Genomic DNA, 26594 nt, shown 5'->3' on the forward strand with positions numbered 1-26594 from the left:
TTGTCTCTCTGCTCTACAGCCACACTGGTCAAGGCACATGTAAAGTCTTACTGTGAAGCACCTTTGCAGCCCAGCTCTGTATTGTATTGTCTCAAAATGAGTTCATAGCTTGTTTCATTCCTTTTATAGACATTTTTTCCTTTTGAAGAAGACTTCTTTCAATAAATAACACAAATATATTCATACGTCATATATAGATAGATAAACATGTATAAACTACATGCATTTTATATAATTTAAATAATTTATATGTACAGTTCCCCCTCACATACTCACTCCCTCCCTCCCCAACCCCTCTCAAATAAGTTCTTCTGTAACAGCGGTGCTGCACCGGCTTGTGGATTTGCAGCACATTAATGTGAAATATCATGTAAATGGACCCACAATTCATTCAGTAGCAGTTTATAGCAGAATGTTGCACTTCACCACCATGACACATAATCCTGTGGTGGGGAGCATTGTCAACAGGAAATAAAATCCTGTACAGGAAGTAGAATTCCAACAGCTAGTCCCCAGCAGGGCTTGCATTGTTTTGTTTACGTCCTATGACGTTTCCTTGACAATGCACAGACGCACGAAGTGTCTATGCGTATCCACCTCCAGCCCACTGAATTGCGAACCTGTGTCAGCGCTCGAACGTATGTCTGCGTCGTCTTGCACTGTGAGTTCCAGTTCTTGTCATCAATGCCCCGGCAGCCACCTTTGAAGGGCCTGGCGGTCCGACAGCGTGTCTCATAAAAGTACTGTTTGATGTCCTGCGTGGCACTGGTTTTAATTTTGGCCAGAACAGTGACAGGATCCCCCCTGGTGTCCACTGCTTGGGTTTTATCTGTCACCCACTGGCTCTCGCTGTCGCACACAGAATATTCCCCACGGTAGCTCTTGTGCTCAGCATAACGCTTCTTCCGTGTCTTGTTCCCCGCGGCCCCGCCTTCCTGTCCGCCGCTCACGAAATCGTCCGCGAGGTAAAGCGGTGGCGGCTGCAGTGGAGGCCGGTCGCTCAGTAGCACCCGAGGTGAGTTGTACCTCTTGTGCTGCCTGAGAATGTCTGAGTTCAACAACAACACCTGCTGGTCGACCATACCCTCACTGCTCCCGCCACTGCGACCCCCTGTCGCCCACTGCTCCCCATCGCCCTGCTCCTCTAAAGGAAAGTTTGCACCGAGGAGAGGAGGCAGTGTGTCCTGGGGCTCAGTGTCCCTGCTTCTCCCCTGTTGGCTCTGGTTCCCCCTGGTCTTCCCCCTGGTCAGGTCAGCCTGAAGCAGCTGGATGATAAGGGAGTTTAAAGGGTCTGGACTCTGCTGCTGCTGCTGCTGTTCCCCCTGGTGACTGCTGTCCATGTTGGTAGCCTGGATACCATAGAGGTACACAAGGACCATCACATACAACAGGATGGACATCACTAGATTCACCTGTAAGATCTGCAAAGACAGAAAGAGAGACAGTTTTAAGATACATGCTTTACTTTCAGTTTTCTTCCTTACAGAAACTTATTTTTCTTCCTAAGCAACAATTAACACAAGCATTAATCCCTCAACACTGGAGTTTTCAAACTGTTCAAACTGCAGGAGTGGCTCTGACACACAACTCATGGAGGACATTAAGGGACTTTAAAACACTTAGCGATCCATTGTAGAAGTCTGCATCATAAATCATACTGCTCAATTTTCTCTGGGGATTAAAGTTGTGAAAGTCTCTGAGGTTTTGTGGGAACCTTTGGCTTGAACTTGGTTATCCCACTGTAATTTGTGGTGAACTGCTGTAACAGCAGCAGTATGTGTGTGTCTTGGTATAAGCACACAGTTATGGGAACTAACGTGCTGCTACATGTTCAACATACCATGTAAAACACCCATTATTCTGTTCAGAGTAATACATGGAAACTCTTGGCATGAGCATTTAAAATGCGCAGAATGAAACCTGGCTCACACACACACGCCATCCACACACTTTGTTGACGTCACCAAAAGGTGTCTCGGTCTCTCTTTAAAAACATTTGTTACATCAGTTGTCATGGTGAAAACCTGACACTTCTTAAGTAATTCCACAGTAATGAAGCTTAGAGTAGGTTCAGTCAGGAAGACTCTTCTCATTCGTTCACATTTCTCTCTCAGTCCCTCTTCTCCTGCTTATTCATAATCAACTGGATATTCGTTTACTCTTTAAGTTAGCCAGTCTTATTGTTGCTGTCAGAGTTTAAATCTACATCTCTCCTCTCTGCTGCTGTCGGCTTTCATTTCAGTGCAAATTATCGCAACCATCCAACTCCAGTTCATCACTTCCAGCATCCAGGTCTGAGCTCACCAGAAGCCCGCTCCACTTCACATCCATCCAGATCTCAGCCATTCTCTTCATCCCATCTCCGCCTCCACCAGCGTCTAGACTCCATAATGGGGGTATCCCATGCTACTCACAGCTTCACTACCCCCTTAAAAATATGGTGACGTCATGGTGGAGTCTAATCGCCAGAGACTATTCACATTCTCACCTTTGTTATGAACACTGTGTTCACTTTTTCTCTTTCAGGCTTTATGCCTAATGTCTTGCTATAATTCCTTGATCCGCAAAGACACATTTTCATCTCTTGTGGGTTTGGTCCTCACACCAGCTCCAGTGCCATGCCTATTCTCATGTCAGCTGAAGCCAAAAATATTACCAAACCAGACCCTACCCATCTGCAAGCTCCGGTGTTTTCAACAATATATATTTATTTACTTTTTTTTCAACACTCAGCTGCTCAAGCTGAAATTTGTCTCAGCTTTTTAAGTTTGTTTTGATGTTTGAGTGTCTTTTACAGATGGTCACTCCTAGGCCATCTGTAAGAGATAGTGTAGTAGATCTGCACTTCACATATTATAACATCATGTTTGTGTATGCCTGTGCATGCAGACAAAAGCAGATGTTTCAGCGCCACATGCTTATTCCCAACTCAGAGTCAGGGTGTACTGGTGGTGTAAGCCTCCAGAGGAAAGTGTTATTAGCACCTACTAGCTTTCAGATAAGCCTACTGACTAACCCTCATTCATAAAGTTCCATATATTAGCAGCCTCCAACTGCGTCTGCATTCTTCTACTGTTGGCCATCGAACAGTTTCACTAACGGGACACTTGTTGGGAAGGGAGTCTTTTTCAGTCATTTCCTTTGCCCAGCTTTTCACATCTAAACCTGACAAAATGACAAGTCCAGCAGACAAAGAGCAACGTTAGCATTCATTTGGAGATTTGGAGTTTTGGGCACCTGACAAGTCCAATATTCACTCTCCCTTTAGCTCTGTTTTTTTTTTTAATCTCCTCCAACTCCTGAAGGAAATACCTGGCTCTAAATACTCCACTTTGTTCACCAGCTAGCTGCTGACTCAATGTGTCTGGTGTTTGGTAATGAGCAGGTAATGTGCAGTGGCATTTATCAGAGATCTTTTGCTCAAAATAACAGCCAATCCTGATGTTCTAGGTAACGAACACCAGCATTTCATATGACGACTACGTCATTGGCTTTCAGAGGCTGTAGCAAGCTCAGTTTTAAAGCTAGAATATACTGGTATCATGTGAAAACATTTCTCTGTAGTGAGACAATTTTTGAAACTTGACCTTACTGTATAAAATGACCTATTGTAACCTTTAGGATAATCACAACCTCATGAAACCTTACAAACACAAACAAGAGACCTAGGGCATTCAGAGGGTGCATACCCCCCCTCCTAAAAAGACAAAAATGGGAGTATGGTAGGGAGGGGTGGAGTGGAAGGTTAAGAAAAATGTCATGACCATCTATGATAAAGTCAAAGAACAAAATTAGATATTAGCATACTTTTCTTCTGTGTCACCCAGTGTAATTATAATATTCCCACAGATAAGCAGATGGTGATGTGTGTTTTATGTTTCACGGGCCGTTGTTTATGTTGAAATCCAATGTACACACAAATGTTCACTAAACCTTCTATTGACAGGTAAAGGTTCAAACGCCTTTCAGAGAGAGGAGGAGAAAAGAAGCGAGGGATAATGGACAAACAGAGAACAAAAAGAGGTGACGTGTCCCTATCAGCGATGTTATGGCAGGATGATACAGCTGTTGGATGGATGGATGCATGGGCATCAGAAAAGACACGCACACACACACACACACCTTTATTACTCCTAAGTCATAACAGCTCATTTCTCTCTGTTTCTGTCCAAAGGGAAGTATTTTGGATTATTGGAAAGTCACAGAAAGTCACTCTCACACACACTCATACCTTTACACTTGCAAGGACCCTTATTGGCATAATACATTCATAACACGTGTCAGAGAAATAATTTGAACCCTATTAACACAAGTTTAAAGAGTAATCCACCCATTTAGCAACTCCTAAGACTCTGATGGACTCCTAATTGACAGTTTAAAACAAATGCAGAAGAACCTGATATATTTGTTTGTTTGTTTTTAAAGCAAGGGCAGGCAATTTTTTTCAGAAGCATTTTTGGCATGGCTTTACATCCCAACAGCAATCAATAAATCAAATGCTCTGACACACAGTGAAACAGAATCCAGTATCTGTGACTGTCGCGGGACTATAATAAGCACAGCCAATCTCTCTGTAAATCAGGCGCCTCACCCATGAAAACTGCATCAAGTCAGACAAATTAATTTTCCCTCCTGCTGCCATAATCACGGCCATAAAAGCCCTCACTGTCGTTTATGATGTTGACATTCAGGCTTGCGGAGGCTAACGAAGCACAGTGGGTGAGCGATAACTGTCTCAGTGGGCAGGATGATAATGAGACTGCGTGCGCATGCACTGAATGTTCTCCCATATTTGTATGTCTACTGTAGGAACAAATGACTGCACAGGAGGACAGGATAATTAGGAAACACCTCCCCACTGAGGACACTTTTCCCGTCCTCACCTCTACAAGAAGTTATTATAGGACAAGGACTCAAGTTTAGAGCTTTAGAGTTTAGAGTTTAGCTTATAATTAGGTGTTGGTTACACTAAGGTTAAAGGTTAAGGAATAAATGTAGTCATTAAAGGTCAAAGTGTACGTGTGAGAGAGTGAAAGGAAAAAAGAACAAGGCCGACAGATGTTAATGCTCCTGAAAGATAAAATGCAATAAAATATATTGGTGTGAAGCGACAGATGGTCAGGATATTAAAAGTCCACCCTTTTTAAAGGCATCAAGGTGAACCCATTTATAGACACACTATGTTTGAATGTGTGACCACAGAACTGATAATGACTCTGTTTGCTCTTTCAGTCTGCCTTTTGTTGCCTCGATTCACTTTGCAGCTGAAAATGTCCAAATTCAGGTTGCTTTTTCTGGAGGCAGCAGGTCTGGGCAGCATTAACGTGGATGACAACGTTATTCACTACTCACTTCTCACAAGCTGTTGGTGCTCTTCTCCGCCCTCTCCGCCAGCAGAGACGGAGTAGGGAGAAGATCAGGTGTTTTATTTTATCCAAGCATGTGCATGAAGTTGCTTATCAATGTCACTTTTCGTGAACCGAACCAATCTAAGTCTGGATGGGGCGGGTAATTACAAAAAGGTTGACGTGGTACTACAGCAAACTTTCAAATTGTTGAACTCGTTCTGCATGAATGGTTGATGGTTGGTGATTATTGACAAGTTGGCACTTAGCATGGCACCAACATGTAGACTATTTTTCTTGCACAAGGATTTAATGAATGAGAACAACATACCACAATGAAGCTGCTGGAAGTAATATTATACTAGTGGTAAGTTATTTAGCATACTATTATTAATAATACCAAGACAGAAAATGCTTTTATTTGTGAATAAGTTGAATTATTGAATAATAAGCTGTTGAAATGTTACAAATAGGCTACTATAAACAATCTGTAGGCAGACATTGACCAAATAAAGTGTAAACTATATTAATTTTATACTAACATAAATTTTTTTATTTAACGTTATAATATTGTACCAATACACTAATTTAAACTAGTTACTCCTCCAGGTGGATAGTCTCTGCAATATACACTGCCGTAGTGCCACCCGCCCAGCCCCAAACTTCCATCCACTGTGGGTGTCTGCCTCAACGCCACTGTCCTCTTTTTTGAAAACCGCGCATCTGCACGAGGCCTTTCGGAACCACTATAAACACTTTTGCCTTTTGATATGCTTGAATAACCATCAGTATAAACTAGTTTGTTTGAAGCATAACCCCACCCCACCCTGCTGTCTGTTGAAACTGGTGTGAGATGACGTTACAACCTATCTGACAAATGTGGTTCACCAAAATTTTCTTAAACTCTCTTCTGGAAGTGCTATAAGCAGCATTGCTCCTCACATTCATCTACAAATCATCAGAGATTCCTTGAAGTTGTATACAGGACAGAAATTCATAGCTGGTGCTCATTACCATCTGTTGTTTTTAGAGCGAGGTTAATGACAGCATCTCTTCCGTAAGCATAAAATTTTCCTTAAACTGACTTTTACCCTCAAAGAAGCAGGGATTCGACACAGCAGTTTATAAGCATATTTACAAGAAATTCACCATGTGCCTCTGAGAATTGTGCTTCACACTTAAATGGATAATTGCTCAAGGAAAATATATTTTTCATGTGACATTCAGATGGTACTGTGGCCTGAAAATAGTCAGAACTGGGTGAAACTGGAATGCAGGGTTCTGGGGCTTTAGTGCCCCGCACCACCACAACGGCCCATGTGACTCCTATTTATTTAACATGAAGATTGACTAAATGTTTTCTAGCATTTTCTGCTGCCAGTTTTACAGCAAAAAAGAAATTTCACCGGGACAATTAAACAAGATGGATATCTCTTTAAAATCACACAGTCCGCCTCAGACACTCAAGCAATAACTGGTACTGGAACAAACCTCTTGGTCCACCACTTTGGTCCAGACAGTAGTATCCCAACAATTATCTGATGGATTGCAATGAAATTTGGTACAGATATCCATGGTTATCCACTCCCATCAGCCTCAGTTGTACTTTGTGTTTAGCGCTCATTAGCAAATGTTAGCATGCTAACACCCTAAACTTAGTAAACATTTGCCATACATCAGCATTGTTATTGTATGTATGTTAGTATGCGGATGTTAGCATTTAGTTCAATGCTAAACATCAGTAAGTAGCCTGATGATTTTGTAATGGCTTCAGTCAACAAATGAAATATTATAAATGGTTATAATATTATTATTATTATATTATATTATTATAAATTCTATCTTTTAAAAATATTTTCGGAGCTTTTTGTGTCTTTTCAGATAGGACAGTTGAGAGACAGGAAATGTGGGAGAGAGAGAGAGGGAACGACATGCAGCAAAGGGCCATGGATCGGACTCGAATGCAGCAAGGACTCAGCCTTGGTGATGGTACAACGGTAAATTCCATCTTCAACCTATAACCAACAGTGTTTCCCCTAGGATGGAATTGTAGCAGCGGAGGAGAAGCGAACATTTTTTGTATGTCTGAATATAAAACCCCACCACGATGCACACTAGAATAGCTTCAAATGTCAGTGTTTTCCCCTAGTTTTATGTGAGCTTTAGATTAATGTTTTGGTGTTGGTTTTGGTAATCATGGTCAGGGGGGTGTCCTCCCCCAAGAAAATGTCACGTTTTCCAATGTTAAATATGTAATCTGACATCATCTTGGGCTATTATTTTCACCATATCTTCAAACAAATAGTTGGAAAAGCTAGAGCAGATAATAAACAAACAACACCCAAAGATCAGTCTACTTGAGGAACTACAACCATTAGATTAGGGGAAAGTAATTTGGTTGGTTATGATGCTCTCCAGTGATTTTACATTTATGGCACAGCATGTTTGGGCATCACCCCCTAAGACTTAACGGCAGGAAAACCCTGTTAATATGACCTCAGAATTATTATACATACGATTGTTCATGTTTCCAAAAAGAAACGTCTCCTCATTAGCTTAAAATGACTAGTTTGCATAACTTATTTGCTTTACTAACCTCAAGTCCTCCAGTAACCACCGTCCTTTCTTTCTTCACAACCACCAGTCTGTACAGGACAGAGCAGAAGGCTACACCAGTGTAGTCTGTAAGGGTGATGAGTGGTGATGGAGTAGTGCTGACACACCTAACCGACACAAACATTTACTGCCAGAATATTTTCCTCCCCTCGCGTTCACTTTCTGCTGCTCGAACAATCGAACACTCGCTTACCCACCTCCCGATTCGGAGTTACACTGCTCTTATAACAGCATAGTGTGTGAGTGAAAATTAGTAGCGCATTGATATAATAATGATTGTGTGAAATTTTAGTAGTGGTGGTCAAACAGGGATAAAAAGAAGACCACTCCATGTCAGAAAAAGCGACATCAGTAAGTTAACATGGACATCATAGACAAAATACAACAAGGACCAGCTTTGTTCCTGGCAGACACATCTCAAATGTCTCTGCTTCCTTGAACAAACAGGGACAGTTTCAAAACAGTTCCTGTTCGTTACAATGCAACAAAACTGAAGACAGACAGGTATTGTGTTAGACACATATTACAAAGGATACTTATTTCAGGAACTTGTATCTACTCTCCTCTCAGTCACCATCCAAAGCTAAGGACCACAGACGAGACTTTGAGCGTAAATTGAGTGGTAAATAAAAAGATCAGCCCTAAGATTAAGCTTCTTCTTCAACATAACAGTTGCAACCCTCACTAAGACACTTTAACTCCTTCACTTTTTACACTTGGAGCTGCTGACCCCCATCTGCATCATCAACATAAAGCACAGATGCAAACCTGAGGCATTGTTTTAATTTTTACTCGTTTTATGACAGCAGATTAGGCACCATATGACTAAAGATGGAGTGTTTTATCTACCTTGATTTACTGACACCCAAGCCAAGACAGACATTTGAGGACAGGTCAGAGCTTGATGAGGTATGAAGGTATTTTTGTGTCTTTTTAATGCAAGCAAAAAAAAATTAAAAACTTTTCAACTTACAAAACTGTTTAACCTGCAAAACTATCTGACTCGCAAGGAAAACTTTTTGACTTTCAATCAAAGAGGAAAAATTAGCAAGTAAAACTTTTTGTGACACAAAAAAAGGCCTGTTTGTTGTTAATTACAAACTTGATTTTTGATTGCAGTGCGATAAATATGCTTTCAAAGCATTTTTTTTGCTTGCATTAAAAAGATACAAAAATCCCTTCATAATGAGGCAGGTATTAAAGTGTCAACTCAAACATCATAAGAATATACAACAAAACGGGCCAGTTGCCTTTCTTTAAATGTCAGAATCATTTGGATAATCTTTCACCTCAGGCAGTGGTGAGGGACGGGGAGGAATAGGTGTTGGTCTTTGAGTGTAGAAAGGTGTGAAGGAAAGGATAAAAGGAGGGGGATTAATATAAATCCTTATGTAACACTAATGAAAATGTATTGCGTGATCTAGTTTGATGGCTGCTTTGTGATGATCTTCACGTGACATCATGAGTGCACTCCAGATTTTGCTGCTACTAGCTGACCGTGTGTTTCTCACAAACATAGGCTCCGTTTACCGCAGTTCTGTGTCTGTGCAAACTGAAACACTGTCTGTCAGAGCGTGCACATGAAAAAGAAGGAAGACATGGCTGGTAGTATTGTCTTCAAATAGAGTTGCTAAACACCTAGTTCACTAAAGGAAGCCATCTGACTGTGCGAGGAGCAAGCTTGTTGATGTGTGCATAGAATCAACCTCTGTAGTCTGACTGATCCACCAATAGGCGAGAGGTTCACCCCTTGAGACACAGCCCCTCCTCATTTGCATAATGAGGCAGAAATGCATAGAAAAATGTAAAAAGGACAGGCAGAAATAAATATAAAAATATAATTAATTATTAATAAGTAATTAATAAATAAAGTTGAAGATTAAAACGGACAATAAATAAATAAGGTAATTAATACAAGGATGAATAAATAAAGAAGCTAATTAAAAGAGATACTAAGAATTAATTACTGTCTACATTTATATATTAACAATTTTTTGTGCATTTAATATGATGCTTATTTATTTATGGAGCATTTCTTTATTTCAGGATCAGTCCTCCATAGAGATGCACATTGTAAACTAGTATTAGATACTATACCGTGTACTACACACCTCAGAGGTTGCAAATCCATGCTCTATGGCCAATCTTGGCACACTAAGATTAACTACATACACAATACATTATATAAAACAAATATCCGGGGTTGAAGAAACAGATCAACATCAACAAGCAATCAGTAATAATTTTAAAAAAAGGACTTTCCATTCCACCAAATAGAAATAGCTGTAGGACTATGTAATGCCATTGGCCTTGATCTGATGGAACTGGTTCTCTCTGCATTTTAGGAGTAGTATTTCCTAGAATCCTAGAAAAAGGATGTGCCACTAGCTAATCCCCTCCTGCCAAGGTCATTACTTGATACCATAACTTTATGCTAAAGCTGAAATGAAACTTGTGTACTTAGTGAATACAGAATACCAACAGAGTAAGTGAATGTGCAACGTAAAAAAGTGCAGCCTGGGCTAAGACTTGTCTGGCTGAACTACACTTTACTTTAAGAGCCTACAGGTACTTAAATAAAACCTGAAAGAAGCTGGGTTGACTTAGATATTTTGGCACTTTTTCCACACATGCAAAACATGTCCTGCCAGTTTGAACACACGGAGCAAACATGGTGATTATAAGCTTTTACAAATAATTGAATGTCAAGTAAAAGTAAAATCTTTGACAATGAAAGTACAATTGCATCATGTTTCTCTCACTTTTTATGTCCGCTTCCCATCTACCTTTTTCTTTTTCTAATCAATACATCATCGTCACGCTTCTTGTTTCTGAATTTCTGTATAAGCTTGGTTAAGTTAGTTATTGTCCTTACAGAGGCCATTCAATAACTTTAATCCAGCCCGGCTGGGAGGAATTCAATGACCTGCTACACACACACACAAACATACACAAAGAAAAAAAAACTGCATCCAACCCACCATCACCTTTGTTATCATTAACACATTCATCAGAAGCTTTTCAGGTCAAATCAAAATGAGTACAGAAGGCCTCTGAGGGGACTTCATGTCCAAATAAAAACAAATCCTTGCTGCTGATATAGAAGTAAACATGTTCACAGAGAAAATTAGATTTTACTTTCAGAAGAACCCATATTTGCAGACAAGTCAGCAATGTCTGTCTCACTCCCTGTGCTCCCTTCATATCTTCATCTTAGGCGGCTCAAGACCCATTAGATCAATGTCTAGCCCCCTGCACCCCCCCCCCCCCCCCCCCCCCCCCCCCCCCCCCCCCCCCACACACACACACACACACACACACACACGCACACATTTTTTCCATTCATCATCTCACACTGCAATCTGCTCATATTCCTTCCCACTGCTCTCCTTTCTCTATCTGCTTGGGATTTCATCCTTCTCTATAGCTCTATCACATTACATAATTGATAAACAAGCCTCACAAACTCATTGTTCCTCAGAATCAATAGAATTTGGTCAGTTTTTCCACAATAGTGAAGCAACTTTTTTTCAAACATGAATGATTAAAGATTTCCACTACAAAGTATTTAATGTCCCCAAATAGTTAGTCTAATGCAAACACTTTATACATGAATGAGTGTGCACCTATTTATCTATCTAAGCTCTTCCTCAATCGGTGCACATGCTCATTTACCTCTCTGTGCCCAAAGTACCTGTGCTAACCATTTCATACAAAATAGAGCTGGGTAAATTGCCAAGATCGTCGTCTCACCTCCTCTCCACGCTCACTGAAGCTGTTAATCCGGTACAAGCTTCTGTTGAAACATAGAGCTGCTGAGCATTGTAATGCATGTAATGTGAATGCCCAGCAAATAGGAACAAATGGGAGAGAGCTTATCTATAAAATGGAAGCACTGCCCTGAGGTAGCATTTGCAAAAGTTTTGTTGCATACAGTCTGTGGGAGGTACAGGTAGAAGCTGAGAACCTGAGCTTTTAACTCCTGTGGGATTGATGTAAATAATCAGCCTCACTGTGGCAGCATCTTAGTAGGTGCACAGACGGGTTTCCTCAGTGACGTACTGGGAGGCTGCACTGTCTGTGATGTGAAGGGTGGCTGATGGGCTGGCTCATAAATGTTGTGTGTCACACCGGTTCCAGCATGCCGACTGTGGCTTTTCACACACACATCGTTCTGCCTCTGTTACTACCAACATTCTGTTGTGTTCACATGTAGGTCAGGCACCATGATATGATGTACTATTTTGGAGATCTATTCACAGGTATGGGATAAATCATGCCACCAGACAAGTAGGGTGTATGAGCACGTTTCAACTGCATTTAAACTGGCAAAATCTGAGAGACTGTCTGAAAGTGTCCTATCCTGTGAACTCAGGTTGCCCCATATTTGCTTTTTACCCCACCTTCAACTGTGGCCATTTAAAACTGCTATTAATACATTTCTCTTCCAGCACAGTCAGACAATGTCATGCAAACTGGTTCTTTATTTTAATCTTCCTCCTTTTTCCCCTTTTCTTCTAACTTTGAATGTGTAGCAGCAACAATGTAGTAGTAGTGCAGGCAGCATGGCTTTAATACACAGCTAATGTCAGACTGTGTTAAGTCCCGTTTAATAAGTAGAGCTGTATTTCATTATATATATGTATAAGTTCTCCCAGAGCCATTAAACAAGATTATTTAACTTAAATAACATTATTTTACTTAAATAACATTATTTAACATCTCTGGGGTCTCGATAGTTGATCCGAGGACCTGTTAAAACTATATCCGTAAGCAGACCGACATACAGCCAATCAAACTCTGGCATGTCATCATCGACAGGCTCAGGCCCAAGCAGATCTGACCACCCAAGCACATCTGGTACCTACACCGCTTCTGGGATGCGCACTGACTATAATGGCAGCGATTAGCTCCAGCTACCGCAGCACACCCGTAACGAGTCAGTGGATTTAAGGGTTATATTTCAGATTTTGCCTTTTGATGTTTTGTAAATAAAACATTTCAGCGCTACACAAGAAAAAGTCACCAAATCAATCCCAACTCCTACACCAACAAATACGTGCAGCAAGAGAAAGCATGTTGTGTGGGCACGTGCTTCTGTGTTGTTCCTCTATGCAAATGTCAGTGGAGCCTGTGGCAATGTAAGTCAGATCATGTCAGGGTTTGTTCTGGAAGTGTGTGTGTGCGGAAACTTTGGAGCGATGTGGCCCACCAAGAGGAATGTGTGTGTGTGTGTGTGTGTGCTTACCCCTCAATGAGCCTCAAAAACAATGCTCCTGTGTTCACTGTTCCTTTGTTTGTTTGTGTGCATATCAGTGGTTGTTTTTGTGTGCATTGGGCATGTACAGTACAGAACTGCAGGGTAATTCAAACAAACATGAAACTACCTCATCACCATACATTTGATATGACTGCAATCAGATCACTGACAAAAATATTTGGAAATAGCTAGTAAGAGTTTTACATGCTGATACCTGGAACATCATCCTTTACATTTACTGTAGTAAGGTGGTATGATGAATCCTCCTTTATCTTATCAATGTAATGTATATTTCTTTTCGAAGTAATCCATTCCATCCATAATGTAAGCCCATTTCTACCAATGTGATGAAAAAGAGATCCTGTAAGTCATTATAATAAGAAAAAGTGAGTTAGTATTTCAAAATAATGAGTTTGTGTCTCAACATAATTAAATGTTCTCAAAAAATTACTTAGTAAATTATCTCTTTGTATCTCAAAATAATGAGAAACTTTCTCAGAATTAGTTAACAAAATAATAACTTACTTATCTTGAAATAATTACTTAGTATCTCAAAAGAATGAGATTGAGTGTCTTATTCTTTTGAGCACAATTTTTTACCTTTTTAACATTTACAGGTTGAAAGGCAGAGTGGTACCTCATTTAATCCTGTGTGTGTGTCTGCAGGTGTGACTGACAGAGAGTACAGGGCATATGTAATGTAACCTAATTGGCAGAAATAATTGAACAATTTAATGAAAAGGATGAAAATATGCTGTTTACTGGCAGCGGAGTAGTTGCATGTTAGCGCAAGACAGACACCATCCCATCTGTCTGATTAACACAAAGGAATAAAACAAACAGCCTGGTTGACGTTTGGCAACACGGCAGCAGAAAGAGGGCCAACCAGTGGAGATACGCCAAGATGGTAATGCTAGGGCAATGCTAGGAAGAAATTACTGCTGCATTTCAGCATCTTTTAGTTCGTTGTTTTGGTTTTCTACCTCGCAACAACATTTTTAACCTTATTTTCAGCAGCTGCAGGAAGCTTCAGGAAGCTGTTTTCAGTGGAAAAAAACTTATTTACCCACTGTACACAGCCTGCTCAGCAGACAAAGTTTTTCAGCCCAGGGGTACTCTAAGGCTATGTTCAGACTGCAGGCCAATGTGACCAAATTTGTTTTGCTCATATGTGACCCAGATCTGATCTTTTTATGACAGTGTGAACAGGCCAAGTCACATGGAATCTGATCTTTTCCAGTTCAGATTTGGGCCACTTCCATTTGTGGTCCAAATCCGATCATTTAAAATGCAACCTGAGTCTGGACACTCAGATTGGAGTAGCTGTTATGCTGTAGACGGAAAAGCTCCACAAAAAGCCATAATTAAACATGTGGCTCTCTTTCTTCTCTACCTTGCTACATCTGCTCAAAGATTCCCTTTCTTACACTTCATTGGATCTGGGAAGAAAATCGGAATTGAGCTGTAAGGCCTGCAGTCTGAACATAGCCTACGTTTTTTATTAAAGATCCACATATCAATTTTACATAAGGTCAGAGGATCAGAAAAATGCCATCAAAATGCACCAACATAAGTAAAGGTTAACAAAAACTTTGTAAATTCAGCAACAATGTTCTTAAAGCTTACCTTTTACCTTAGTAGCAGAGGGAACCAAAGCCAGGCCTTTATTTCAAATTTCATGTTCTCCATATAATGTCCATCTCCATAGCACTAATTTCATCAGTACAGCAACAGAGTTGTATCAGGCTTTCCATTTTCCATTCCATTTCATGTGAGCTAGTAGGCAAAAGGTAACCCCCCTCAATGTCTGGTTTATTGGTAATGTTTACATATCACTGACTTCTTGTGGTTAGACCACAGAGAACACACACACACTCACACAGAAACTGACGACAGGCACACACGCACACACACACACACAGACACATAGTAGTGTGGTGTTGACGTCGGTCCTTGGTTTCAAGTTTGGTAAGCTATGTGTTTGGTATGCTAAATCCATAGCAGGAGTTGGCCGGAAGGGCAGGAGTTGGTCGAGACCAAAACAGAGCTAAAGGGAGGTAAAGTACTGGACATAAATGGGAAAACCTAAATGACACTGTTAAGTTGCAGGAGAATAAATCTATGCATCCACCTGGAGTATGTGCGTAATATATCTCATATGTTTTAGAAATAAGAGAAGAGAAACACGATGAAAACAGGGAAGAAAAGAAAGTGGCAGTACATCAAAATATTGTAATTTGCCAGGACAATCAGGAGAGGTTGTAGGAAGAGGAGAAGTTGAAAATTAAATATAGCAGGGAAGCAAAAAGGGACTAAGGGCGGTGAATAAAAGTGGGAGAAGATTAAGCTATTTTAAGAGGGTTAAGAGGTTGGGATGAAAACAACAGTGACTAGCAATTCACTATCTAACATCTGAACTGAACTGAACTGACTGTAACTGGGACGCCTGGTAAGCTACTGGCAGACTGTCAAACGCGAGAGAAGGAAAAGAGGAAACTCCTGACTTTTTGCACATTTGACCCAGTATTTTAGCTTCTCACACAACAATCTTAATGTCCAAATGGAAATAAATAATGAGGCTTAATGGACATTATGAACGCTTGAACTTCTTCTATTTATCCTGGCATCAAATTAGTATCTTGTGATATAATTCTCCACTCTTAGACAAACAGACCTGACATTTACTTTTTTTTCTAATATAAAAACTCAGAAACAGCAGTAGTTTAACAAGCATCTAGTATACTTTTGTGACTCCAACAATAACAGCATCTTGTAAATGTAATGGAATATACTGATTTATAGCACCTTACCTTTCATTTGCAGCTTTACTTAGGACAACAAATGGGTCATTTAACTACTTTTGCTCTGTCTGGCCTTGACAAGAACACATTATTGGGGTCCTAAGCCGATGTCTAAGGGCAAACGATTAAACTTCTGTTTTGGCTGCCAGGCTAAAGATGTAAAGACACCTGCTCTAAACTAATTACCTTTGCATATGAAGCAGGAGGACAGCACTACAGACATGCATACAACTACCAGCATTCAAAAATCTCTAGTAGTTGAGTCATCTCAACCTCATAGTACATAAGAGCAGATCAGTTAAACCTAAATGCTGCTGCTAATAGCACAGAGATCTCCCAAATCCTAGCAGTGAGAACAAACATTAAATCCTATTTGAATCTCTAAAGTCTTAAGTAGCATTTTCAAGACAACCATACAAGCCTGTTTTTACTGCATTTTCAATTGAATGCTGTTAGCTTTGAGTGTTCAGCTGTTCTACTGACTCAGTTACACAACAGACACTTTAAGCAAAGTAATCTCATTAGTCAAACAGGTTCCCACTGTGTTGCAAGTGAAGCACAGTTATATGTTTCATGGTGGCTCTGCCAACTCCTGTGGTAACTACTAGAAAGCATTAATTTCCTGTGGGTGTTTCATTCCCATGCATTCTGTCCTGGGGCATATTTCACAGGCCATACACGACCCAACATCTTTTTTGTATCAAATATTTACACCTTACACCTATAGCTGACCATAGTCAGTTCGTTGCAAAATAACAAAGCGTAGTCACAAGTAACACTTAAAACACTTAACTGTGCAAGCTATACAGCTGGAAGCAGTGGTTTGAGTAACAACACTGAGCACACATCAGTGGAGCAGCAACATTTGCAATTAATAATGTTAGTGTGTTACAAGTGTGTTTAAAAGAGACCGAAGCAAATCAAATGTGAATTGAATGTTTTAACAACTGGAGAAACCATTGTCAGAGGCCTCAAATGCAGCAATCAGTAATAGGCAGTTTGTTAAGAGAAAGAGTCTACTTGCCATAATACAGGTTCAGTACACTGGTAATCAGTCAAAAACAGGTAAACTAATCCGGCAGGTAGTAGGCAGACCAACTAAATACTCTAGGGGGGTGAGGGTAACAAGTAACAGGTGCAACTAATCTGAAAAGCTCTTATTCTGAAATCTGCATCCTGTGGATATGCAGCCTGTAGGCGACGGAACAAAACAGGGTCAGAGAGAGCTGTGAAGAAGTTAGTAGAAGCATAAAAATGGCTGAGGACGTAACAAAACCGGGGAGCTGACGGAGTCAGTGGACTTTCGGAGTTAGTAACCACAACAGCGTTGAAACGTCACACCGGTTCCAGCATGCCGACTGTGGCTTTTCACACAGACATCGTTCTGCCTCTGTTACTACCAACATTCTCAAATCAGACCCCCCTTTCCAGCTCGGTACTTTTCATAGAGCGCAGCGAGCCGGGATATTGGAGTAATAATCCCGGAAAATTGGGCAGTGTGAAAGCGCCTAATGGTTGTATTCGGAATCTCTTACTAGATACGTCTGCCAACTGCAATATGCAGTATGTATTACATACTGTTTCACAGTAGTATGCAGTAAAAAACTCTAAAATTTGATTTATTTTGCAGTATGCTAGGTCAGGCTTAGCTAGTTTCTGGTATTGGAAAGCAGGAGTAAACAATAGGAGGACATTTGCACCTCCCATCCAGAGTCTTATAAGTCATGCAAAGCAGAAACACGGTGCTACTGAGAGTTATGACTTGGTATTTATATTAAAATATTTTGTACCGTGCAAATAACACTTATCTGACTACACTTGTGCTGTGTATGTCGCCATATTTACTTTGCGACGACTCCCCGTCTGTTTTCTGTCGCCACAGCCACTTTTAACTCCCATGTTACATTCAGTAACAGTCCCAGCTCGTTAGTGGTCCATGCAAAATAAAATCTGCTGTGGTTCTTCATGTGTAGTACTTTATTCTTTTGCCAAATCTTCTGTAACTACAGAATAGACCATCTGCTTCATGTTTACACCGGCACGCACATGCCCAGTGTACGTGAATGGCAGCTAGATGTGCGTTTTCAGTCATTTTAATGTAGACGGAGATCAACTCTGAAACGCAGCTAAAACGCTGGTGTGGACGGAGATCATATTCGTTTTAATTCTCCGTTTGTAAACTAAAACGGAGTAGTGTGGATGAGGCCTAAAATAGTCATGTTATATAAACACAACACAGAACACTGTATTCTTCTTAAGTAAACTTGGTTTTCTCAACTTCTCCATTTTTTACAGTGTACAGTCTGGAAAGTCGCTAAAAGACAGCTCACACTGAGCAAACAAACAGCTGAGGTGTTTGAACATCAGAGAAACCTGAGCATCAAAAACGAATTGCAGTCGATGAAATGGTTGATAAAACTGGATAGTTTAGCTTCACATGGTAAAAAAAAGGACATGTAATTTGCAACAGTATAATGCATATACTTAAAACAAATGAATGAATTTCAAAATAAGACAGCCTCTAGAATAAAAGACACACCAAGGAGACAGACAGGACACAAGCAACAATGTATCAAAAACAAGGGTTAGTCAAGACAGAATAATAGGATAGTGTTTAAATAATCGTAGATAGAAAAGTTTCCACAACTGATGCAAGTTAAATACTAATTATAAATAATCTTAAATTTTAGGAAAGATCACAGAATAAAGCCAATTCTCATGCCCAGTGATGCCTCTCTAAATATCGATTCTGACCACAATGCTTGTTCTCGCCTTGGTAAACACACTGAAAGGCAAACCACTGTGTACAGTGTACACTGTAAACTGCAGTACTTTAGTCAGAACTCAGTGGAGCTTAATGTGGCAGTATTGTCTTTCATACTAGTATTGTATCAGCTAATATATTAGTCAAACCCTGATTCAAAATATACTAGTAGCACTCATAATCAATATCAAGATTATGTCAAATAAACACACCCCGGACCCATTTGTTGGAACTTTTTTCTTCTCGTGGCTCCAAGCAGTAACCTGCTGGCTCAGAAACCCACAAGCGTATCAGTTTGAGATGGTGGCGATGGATGGTGTGCATTGCAGTTACCGTGGAGACCCCAGTGATGATGCAGTCAGGGTGCTTAGTGACGGGGCTTAGCGAGCAGTGTGCCAAAACCAGCAAATCCTCTAGAGAGATTTTCGCCCGCCAATGTCTGAGCCTTAATACTGTCCAATTGACTCCAGATGTTACGGCACAGTGAGAGAGGGAACTTGACACATACTGTGGAGAGAACCAGTCTGCAGCTCAGTTTCCAGCCAAGTTGGTTTTCCTTCTGTAAATTATAATTCCTCAACACAGAAAAACTGAGTAGAACTATCAAAACTTGAGAAAATGTCCTGAGTGGTCCAAAAGAACATTTGCTGGAGGTGTCAACACATACAGACATAATGCAATTAACACTATAAAAGATACGGTTTTGTCCAGAATCAATGGTATGCTGAATGGCTTCATTTAATTACACAACTATTTAGAAGTGGCTTCTGTGGTCTAACTTACTGTTTCTTGCAGCTCAGGATAGATGGAACTGATGGAAAGACATTAAAGGGCTACTGGTTTTTATGCAGCATTTCCAAAGCTCACATAAAATGTCCTTGTTTAGAATTAAAACATTGCTAATGTGCAGCATGTGTACATGTGTGTAGTCAGAGCAAGAGTCAGAACAATAGGAAGAGAAAGTTGATTGCAACAGAATTATCTGGATTTTTTAATCTCCAGCTCCCTACCATCTGGTCTGTTTTGAAGGAGGAATAAGGAAAATCAGGGGGAAAAGATTTGCAGGTATTCCAACACAAAGGAAACTTGTGGTGCAAATCAACTATCATGGAATTTAAAAAAAATAAATAAATAAAACACTCTTTTGACACTTTTGTCATATTAGAAACCTGAATGGAAAATATATTCTATATATATATATATATACAAAAAGTTTTAACTCATTGAAATGCTTTGTCTTGATGGAAGAATGTTGTGGCAAGGTCATGGTGGGAACCCTGGTGTGGAATTCTTTCAACATGACAGTTTGTCATGTTGAAAGAATTCATTGTGAAACACTGACCACTTCTGAAATACACACCCACTTTCTGCAGTGAAATTTCTCCCTGTTTCAGCTATCTCCTTGTGCTTAGCTAAGCTAAGTTAACCAGCTACTGGCAATAAGCGTCATATTTAGCATACAGACATGAAAGTGGTAGGCCTATTGAGTTTCTCAACTAACTCTCAGCAAGAAAGCAAATAAATATATTTCCCTACTACTCCTTTAAAACAATTAAAGACATGTTATAGTTTATTGCGCAATTGTCCACTTCTTGTGGGCAGATATTAACATAACATTTACAATACATTTTAATTGAGAAAATAGAGTAAATTTGAAACCTCACTTATCCTCCTTGGCTTGCTCCACCTCCCACCTTGCTCTTTTCATCCCCGGGGTGTTAAGGTAAGTGATGGGAAGGGCAGAATTCCAATCATAACAGTGAATTACCCTCTGAATGTTTTACTGCCTCTTGCCAGGTGAGTCATCTGCATTCACAGTGATTATACCTTGTGGTTGTATGAACGTGCAGGCCTCTTTGGTGTGGTGTGTGTTTGTGTGTCGGTTTGAGAGAGGGAAACTTATGAAGGTGGCATAGGAAGGGGAAGTTTAGCAAGCATGTTAAGGCCAAAGTGTTTTGTGTTTTAGAGTATGTGTGTGTGTGTTTGTGTGTATGTGTGCGCGCGTTTGTGTGCGTGCACAGTTCAGTATATGCATACATACATATGCACATACCTACGGGTACACATTCCTTCATCTGACAGAGAAAAACAAATGAGAACACACACCTTGCAGCAAGTCTGACTACATAAACCAGAGAGAGAAGAGAAAAGGAATATTCCTGTTCTCCAAATACATGACAGTCTGATCACAATTCCCAGTCCACATATTTAATTGCAACGATAAATCGTTTATATTCTAAAGGCAACAAGTAAGACCCTAACAAGAGTGATGTTTGTACTTGAGACTACAACAATTTTGAAAAGTTGACAGTGTTTTCAAAAGTGACCCCTTTTGATCCTTTAATATCCAACACTGACTTGGGCCATTGCATGGAGTTGAGCAAGAGAATTCATTCATCAGTCATTGGTATGGCTTTATGTAATTTCCAAGCTTTAGATGGAGTAATAGTCAAATTACTATTCAGTTTCTTATTGTCTTTCCGAGTCAAACAGGGGTCCTGGTAAGACAATGGACTTGATAGCTGTTTTCTGTCTGTCAGCGAGTCCATCCATCAGTTAAAACCCACAATAAAGGATGACAGCCGAGCACAGATTGTTCACATATACACTATAGACAAGCACCATATCTGACAAACTTGATTAATTCTGAAGGATTAACCCGTTTTACAAGTCACGCTTTCACCCACCCATCATTTTACAATTGCCAGTAAAATTCGGTTGTATGAATCAATCTCACAATGCAATGATTTAACTTTGAACTTCAGCATCAGTAAACTGTACACGAACCCTGCAGAGAGGTTAACTGAAAGGCACCCTGTGGAGTTTTTGGCCTCTAATAGCACTAAAACAGCGTGTCCCCATTTTGTTTGTTCTCATACATGCACATGAGAACTCACATGCACAATGCATTTCACATTCACAACATGCCAAGAAATGTAGCAATGCGCCAGCAAAGGCTGGAAAGAAGAAGACTGCAGGCAAGTAAACACTGATGTAAACAATGCAGGTCTCCAAATTAAGAAATTTGGGGATGCCCCTGTGCCCTGCGATGGACTGGCGACCTGTCCAGGGTGTACCCCGCCTTGTGCCCGATGTCAGCTGGGATTGGCTCCAGCCCCCCGCTACCCTGTAAGCAGGATAAGCGGTTGACGATGGATGGATGGATGGATGGGGATGCCCCTGTGGGTTAGGGATTCAGACACAGTCCACAATCCAGAGTATCCCCAGTTTAAGTATAACCTGGGACTTTTGTTGCATTTCATCCACTTTGCAAATGTTTTATGAGGAAGGAAATGGATTCACTACATTTATAGGGCCATGAGGATATACACTATATGTTTTGTTGCGTAATGCTGAATGTAATCAAAAAAAGTCACAGGGCATTTTCAAAGCAGCAGTAGGGAATAGGCACATTTGCTGAAACTGTCACTTTATCCTGACAGTAGTACGTGAGACAAAAAAGAAAGAAAAAAATAGGTTCCTCTGACTCCTCCTAGTGCTCCTAATTCCATTTGCAAGAATCCACAGCTCCCGGATTAAAACAACTAATCAGAGCCAGGAAGAGTCTCTAACGCAGTGTCAACCACTACTCATGCACACGCTGCGCAGGCCCCCTCCTCACGCATGCTCTCACTCAGTCAAGCTCAACATCTTTAGCATGCGGCCTCAGAAGTTTTGCAAACACAATGTCTGAGAAACAACCACCAGCAATGAAAGAACTGGCCATCCCTCCATTGCCAACAACAGCATATAGACAAAACACGTGTGAACACATCCCGACTTGACACGGCGTTTCGGGCTCATTATGTTCAATGCCATGGCACTCGTAACTATGAGTGGCAAAGAGGCATGAAGACAAACATTGGGGAATAATTTTTGAGGGGGGAAACAGTGGTGTAGTAGCCTCTCAAAACCTGGGACGCTCTCCCCTGGGCCGCAAAAGTGTTGGAGGGGTGTCTTTGAGAAAACAAGCAAGAAAGACTTAAGCCGGATGGATGAGGTTTCTCAGGGCAACGGCTCCTTCTTGTGGGTTTGGTGGGATGTTCTTAGCAGAGTGATACGAGCAGCAGAGAGAGACGTGGAAGGTTTGGAATTGCGTCTTTAATTGTTACCGCCTGCTGCTTTAATGCTGTTTAGAACCCTTTGAAATTTGATCTTATGAAACCATTTGGCTCCTGTGGAAAGTAAAGTGACTTTAACACACCCAGTAAATTAGTGCAAAGTAGAAATGTGGTGATCCACTTCGTTGCAACCATAATTTATGTTTTAGGTTGATGGAGTATTTTTACAAAAAGTAGTATTGCACTTAGTCCTAGGTATGCCTCAAACTTTTAAAGCTAGATTCTACATTTTCCATGATGCAACTCGTTCGTTTCTTCTGTTAGACCATCTTTGATGAACTCAAACTTCTTTCAAACACTACATGCCCAGATGGTAATGCAGACTTTTTGATTTTTAAAAAATCAGTCTCTCAGCCCAAGACATGTCATAGTTTCTTCAGACTTAACAACGCTCAATAAGACAATATGCAACTGTTTATTGTTTAAATAGCGGCTAATATGACTATAATGACTAGTAGATTATCTTTGACGTAAAATTAGGAATCATTTTAGGGCCTTGGCAAGTGTAGCTTTAAGTCTGAATTAAATGTCAGGTAATTGTACAAAGAAGGAACAGCACCCATGCAGGAGTAGGTTACCGTGTACCACTGAGAAATCACAGTATGCAAGTAACATCATACCGACTACTACGTCACTAGAATGTGTTTCTGTTTAACCGAGCCTTCACACTTCACACAGATTAGATGATCTAATGAGTGAAACCAGTTGCTGAAGTGCTTAGGTGGCAAAGCGAACTTGCAGACTCCTGACCCTCAGCGGCGCATGTTTGTCCCTGCTTTGTATATTGGATAAATGAGTGCAGCAGTGTTGACACACGCCCATTAAGTCCTTGTGTGAAAGACGAAGAAACAGAACAGGAAAATCTCTGTCCTTTTCCTTCTTACACAACAGGCCAGAGAGACACAACAGGACTGGCCACAGTGTTAGATTTCTGTGGTTTGCGTTTGAGTTAAGGAAAAGAACGCTTTTTTACTTTGATGTGGTTCTTCATTATGCCCTACATCTGACAAGGTCCACTCTGACTGGGATTACACACAAACACACACACTAAGAAGATTTGTGCTCTTCCCTCCAGTTGCCCTTTTATTTGTAATCAATTTTCTGCATCATTTGTTTTCTCTCAAGCTGTGACATGTGTTTGTTGAAAGCACTCTAGAGTTACCTGTAAGTACACTTCACTTCATATCACACCAACACTTAAGAATCGACAGGCTTGACGTGGGGCCTCAGGATGAGAGTGAACAAAGACCGAACAGGCTGACAAATAAGAATTGTGTGACCTGACCACTCTGTAAGAAATGTGATAGATGGAGTGTCAGCACAGAGAGTGAGCGAGACAGAGCGGTAATAGGTTACAATAACCAACCCGAATCAGCCGCAGAGATCAGGGAAGCTAATCCAGTGTCAAGCCTAATACAATCACAGACACAGGAATAGACTGTAGGACTGAACAGTGGCTTTGACCTTGCGTCATTGTGTGTATGATGGTAGTATTTCAAGTCGGCAACTGCCCTGGAGCCCCAGAACTTCAAGGGCCCCAAAAAAGCTCCGGGCTGAGTTTGTGTTTGTACATTTTAGGTTTTCAGGAACTATGAATGAGCCACAGATTTATTTATTGAGGAATGTTTTGGCGCAGACTCCACAGACCCTTATAGTCTGAGGCTGGAGCAGATCTTGGCACGGAGGGCATCTCAGCTTGCCACACTCTTTTTAACCACTGGTTTAAGTCCTATTCAAGAATGGACTAGTCTTCCTCATCGCTCTGAGTCAGTACACCACTGGTTCCAATTTGCATCAGGTGCTTGTACTCAGGTGTACCTGCTTGCAAGTCTAATGTAATTGCAAATTTTAAGTTGACTTGTGCTGATGTCTGATCATAAAGAATGTTCATATGCCAAAATCTATTTTTAAGACCTATTTTATTTAAGTTTTTCTAAAATGTTTCATATTCCAGAATTAATGTGTGAATTAACAGAAAGTGGGAAGAATGTGGTGTTCTTTGGGGCCCAGCATTTTTCTCTGAGGCCCCGTAGCAGATTCATCTGGCCACAGAGTAACAGATCATAAGAACTTCCCTGGAGTATTTAGGCATAGTTATACCGACAAAATAGCCTTTGACTATCCCTTTTTAAACTTCTCTGTGTTTGTGTTACCACGGCACATGACGTCACATTAATCCTGCACACATCCTTCTTGTAATTACCACTCATTAGCTCTCAAACCATGGTAGATTAGATAAGGATCAAATGAGTCATTAACACAATGTGTCACATAAAGCACACATGATCAACTTTCCCCTGAGTGATAAAAGAATGATCTGCACTAAATCTCCAAAAGCGTGTCAACAACAACAGACAATTACTGAGCTTTCGCAAAACAAAAGTCATGATGAATTTCTTCTCGATAGGATCTACTCTGCTGCCTCTTTCTCCCCAGCACTATTTGTCATCTGACTGAGACCCTATAATGATTTTTTGTGATTTCCCTGTGGTTGAAGCAAACATAGTGGAAGCTTATGGTGGCTAATGTTAGCTGAGCCTCCAAAGGGTCCTTGTGCTCTGACATCTTGCCTTGTGCCTGTACCAAAGACACCGCGTCCTAATGGCTCCAAGGACTACAGACCTGTGGCACTGATGAGACTGCGTACAGGGCTGTGGTCGGGGACTTTGTCACATGGTGCGAGCAAAACCATCTGCAACTCAACGTGACAAAGACTAAGGAGCTGGTTGTGGATCTAAGGAGAGCCAAGGCACCAGTCACTCCTGTTTCCATCCAGGGGGTCAGTGTGGACATTGTGGAGGATTACAAATACCTGGGAGTGCACATTGACAATAAACTGGACTGGGCCAAGAACACCCAAGCCCTCTACAGGAAGGGCCAAAGCCGTATCTATTTTCTGAGGAGGCTGAGGTCCTTCAACATCTGCCGGAAGATGCTGAGGATGTTTTTATGAGTCTGTGGTGGCCAGTGCTATCATGTTTGCTGTTGCATGCTGGGGCAGCAGGTTGAGGGTAGCGGACGCTAACAGACTCAACAAACTGATCCGCAAGGCCAGTGATGTTGTGGGGGTGGAGCTGGACTCTCTGTCGGTGGTGTCAGAGAGGAGGATGCTGTCCAAACTACATGTCATCTTGGACAATGTCTCCCACCCACTCCATGACATGCTGCTCAAACACAGGAGCACTTTCAGTGCAAGACTCATCCCCACAAAATGCACCACAGAGCGCCACAGGAAGTCATTCCTGCCTGTGGCCATCAAACTCTATACAGTGGGTACGGAAAGTATTCAGACCCCTTTAAATTTTTCACTCTTTGTTTCATTGCAGCCATTTTCCAAAAATCAAAAAAGTTCATTTTATTTCTCAGTAATGTACACTCAGCACCCCATCTTGACAGAAAAAAACAGAAATGTAGAAATTTTTGCAAATTTATTAAAAAAGAAAAACTGAAATATCACATGGTCATAAGTATTCAGACCCTTTGCTGTGACACTCATATTTAACTCAGGTGCTGTCTATTTCTTCTGATCATCCTTGAGATGGTTCTACACCTTCATTTGAGTCCAGCTGTGTTTGATTATACTGATTGGACTTGATTAGGAAAGCCACACACCTGTCTATATAAGACCTTACAGCTCACAGTGCATGTCAGAGCAAATGAGAATCATGAGGTCAAAGGAACTGCCTG

The 26594-nt window shown here is 40.8% G+C and overlaps 1 protein-coding gene across 3 annotated transcripts in view; it reads right to left on the bottom strand.

Moving 5' to 3' along the window:
• Window positions 1–302: 302 nt before the first annotated feature.
• Window positions 303–26594, bottom strand: part of ntf3 (neurotrophin 3) — a 48925-nt gene continuing 22633 nt past the window's right edge. For 2 of the 3 annotated variants that reach the window (XM_046071565.1, XM_046071563.1), the window contains exon 2: window positions 303–1421. In XM_046071565.1, coding sequence (XP_045927521.1) covers window positions 537–1400 — 864 coding nt within the window. In that variant the 5' untranslated portion in view covers window positions 1401–1421 and the 3' untranslated portion in view covers window positions 303–536. Of the gene's footprint in view, window positions 1422–3016; window positions 3156–26594 lie in introns of those variants that run through there. The other variant, XM_046071564.1, reaches the window with a different exon arrangement.

The sequence above is a fragment of the Micropterus dolomieu genome, linkage group LG16, assembly GCF_021292245.1.
Source record: "Micropterus dolomieu isolate WLL.071019.BEF.003 ecotype Adirondacks linkage group LG16, ASM2129224v1, whole genome shotgun sequence".
In the NCBI taxonomy this organism is placed as follows: Eukaryota; Metazoa; Chordata; class Actinopteri; order Centrarchiformes; family Centrarchidae; genus Micropterus; species Micropterus dolomieu.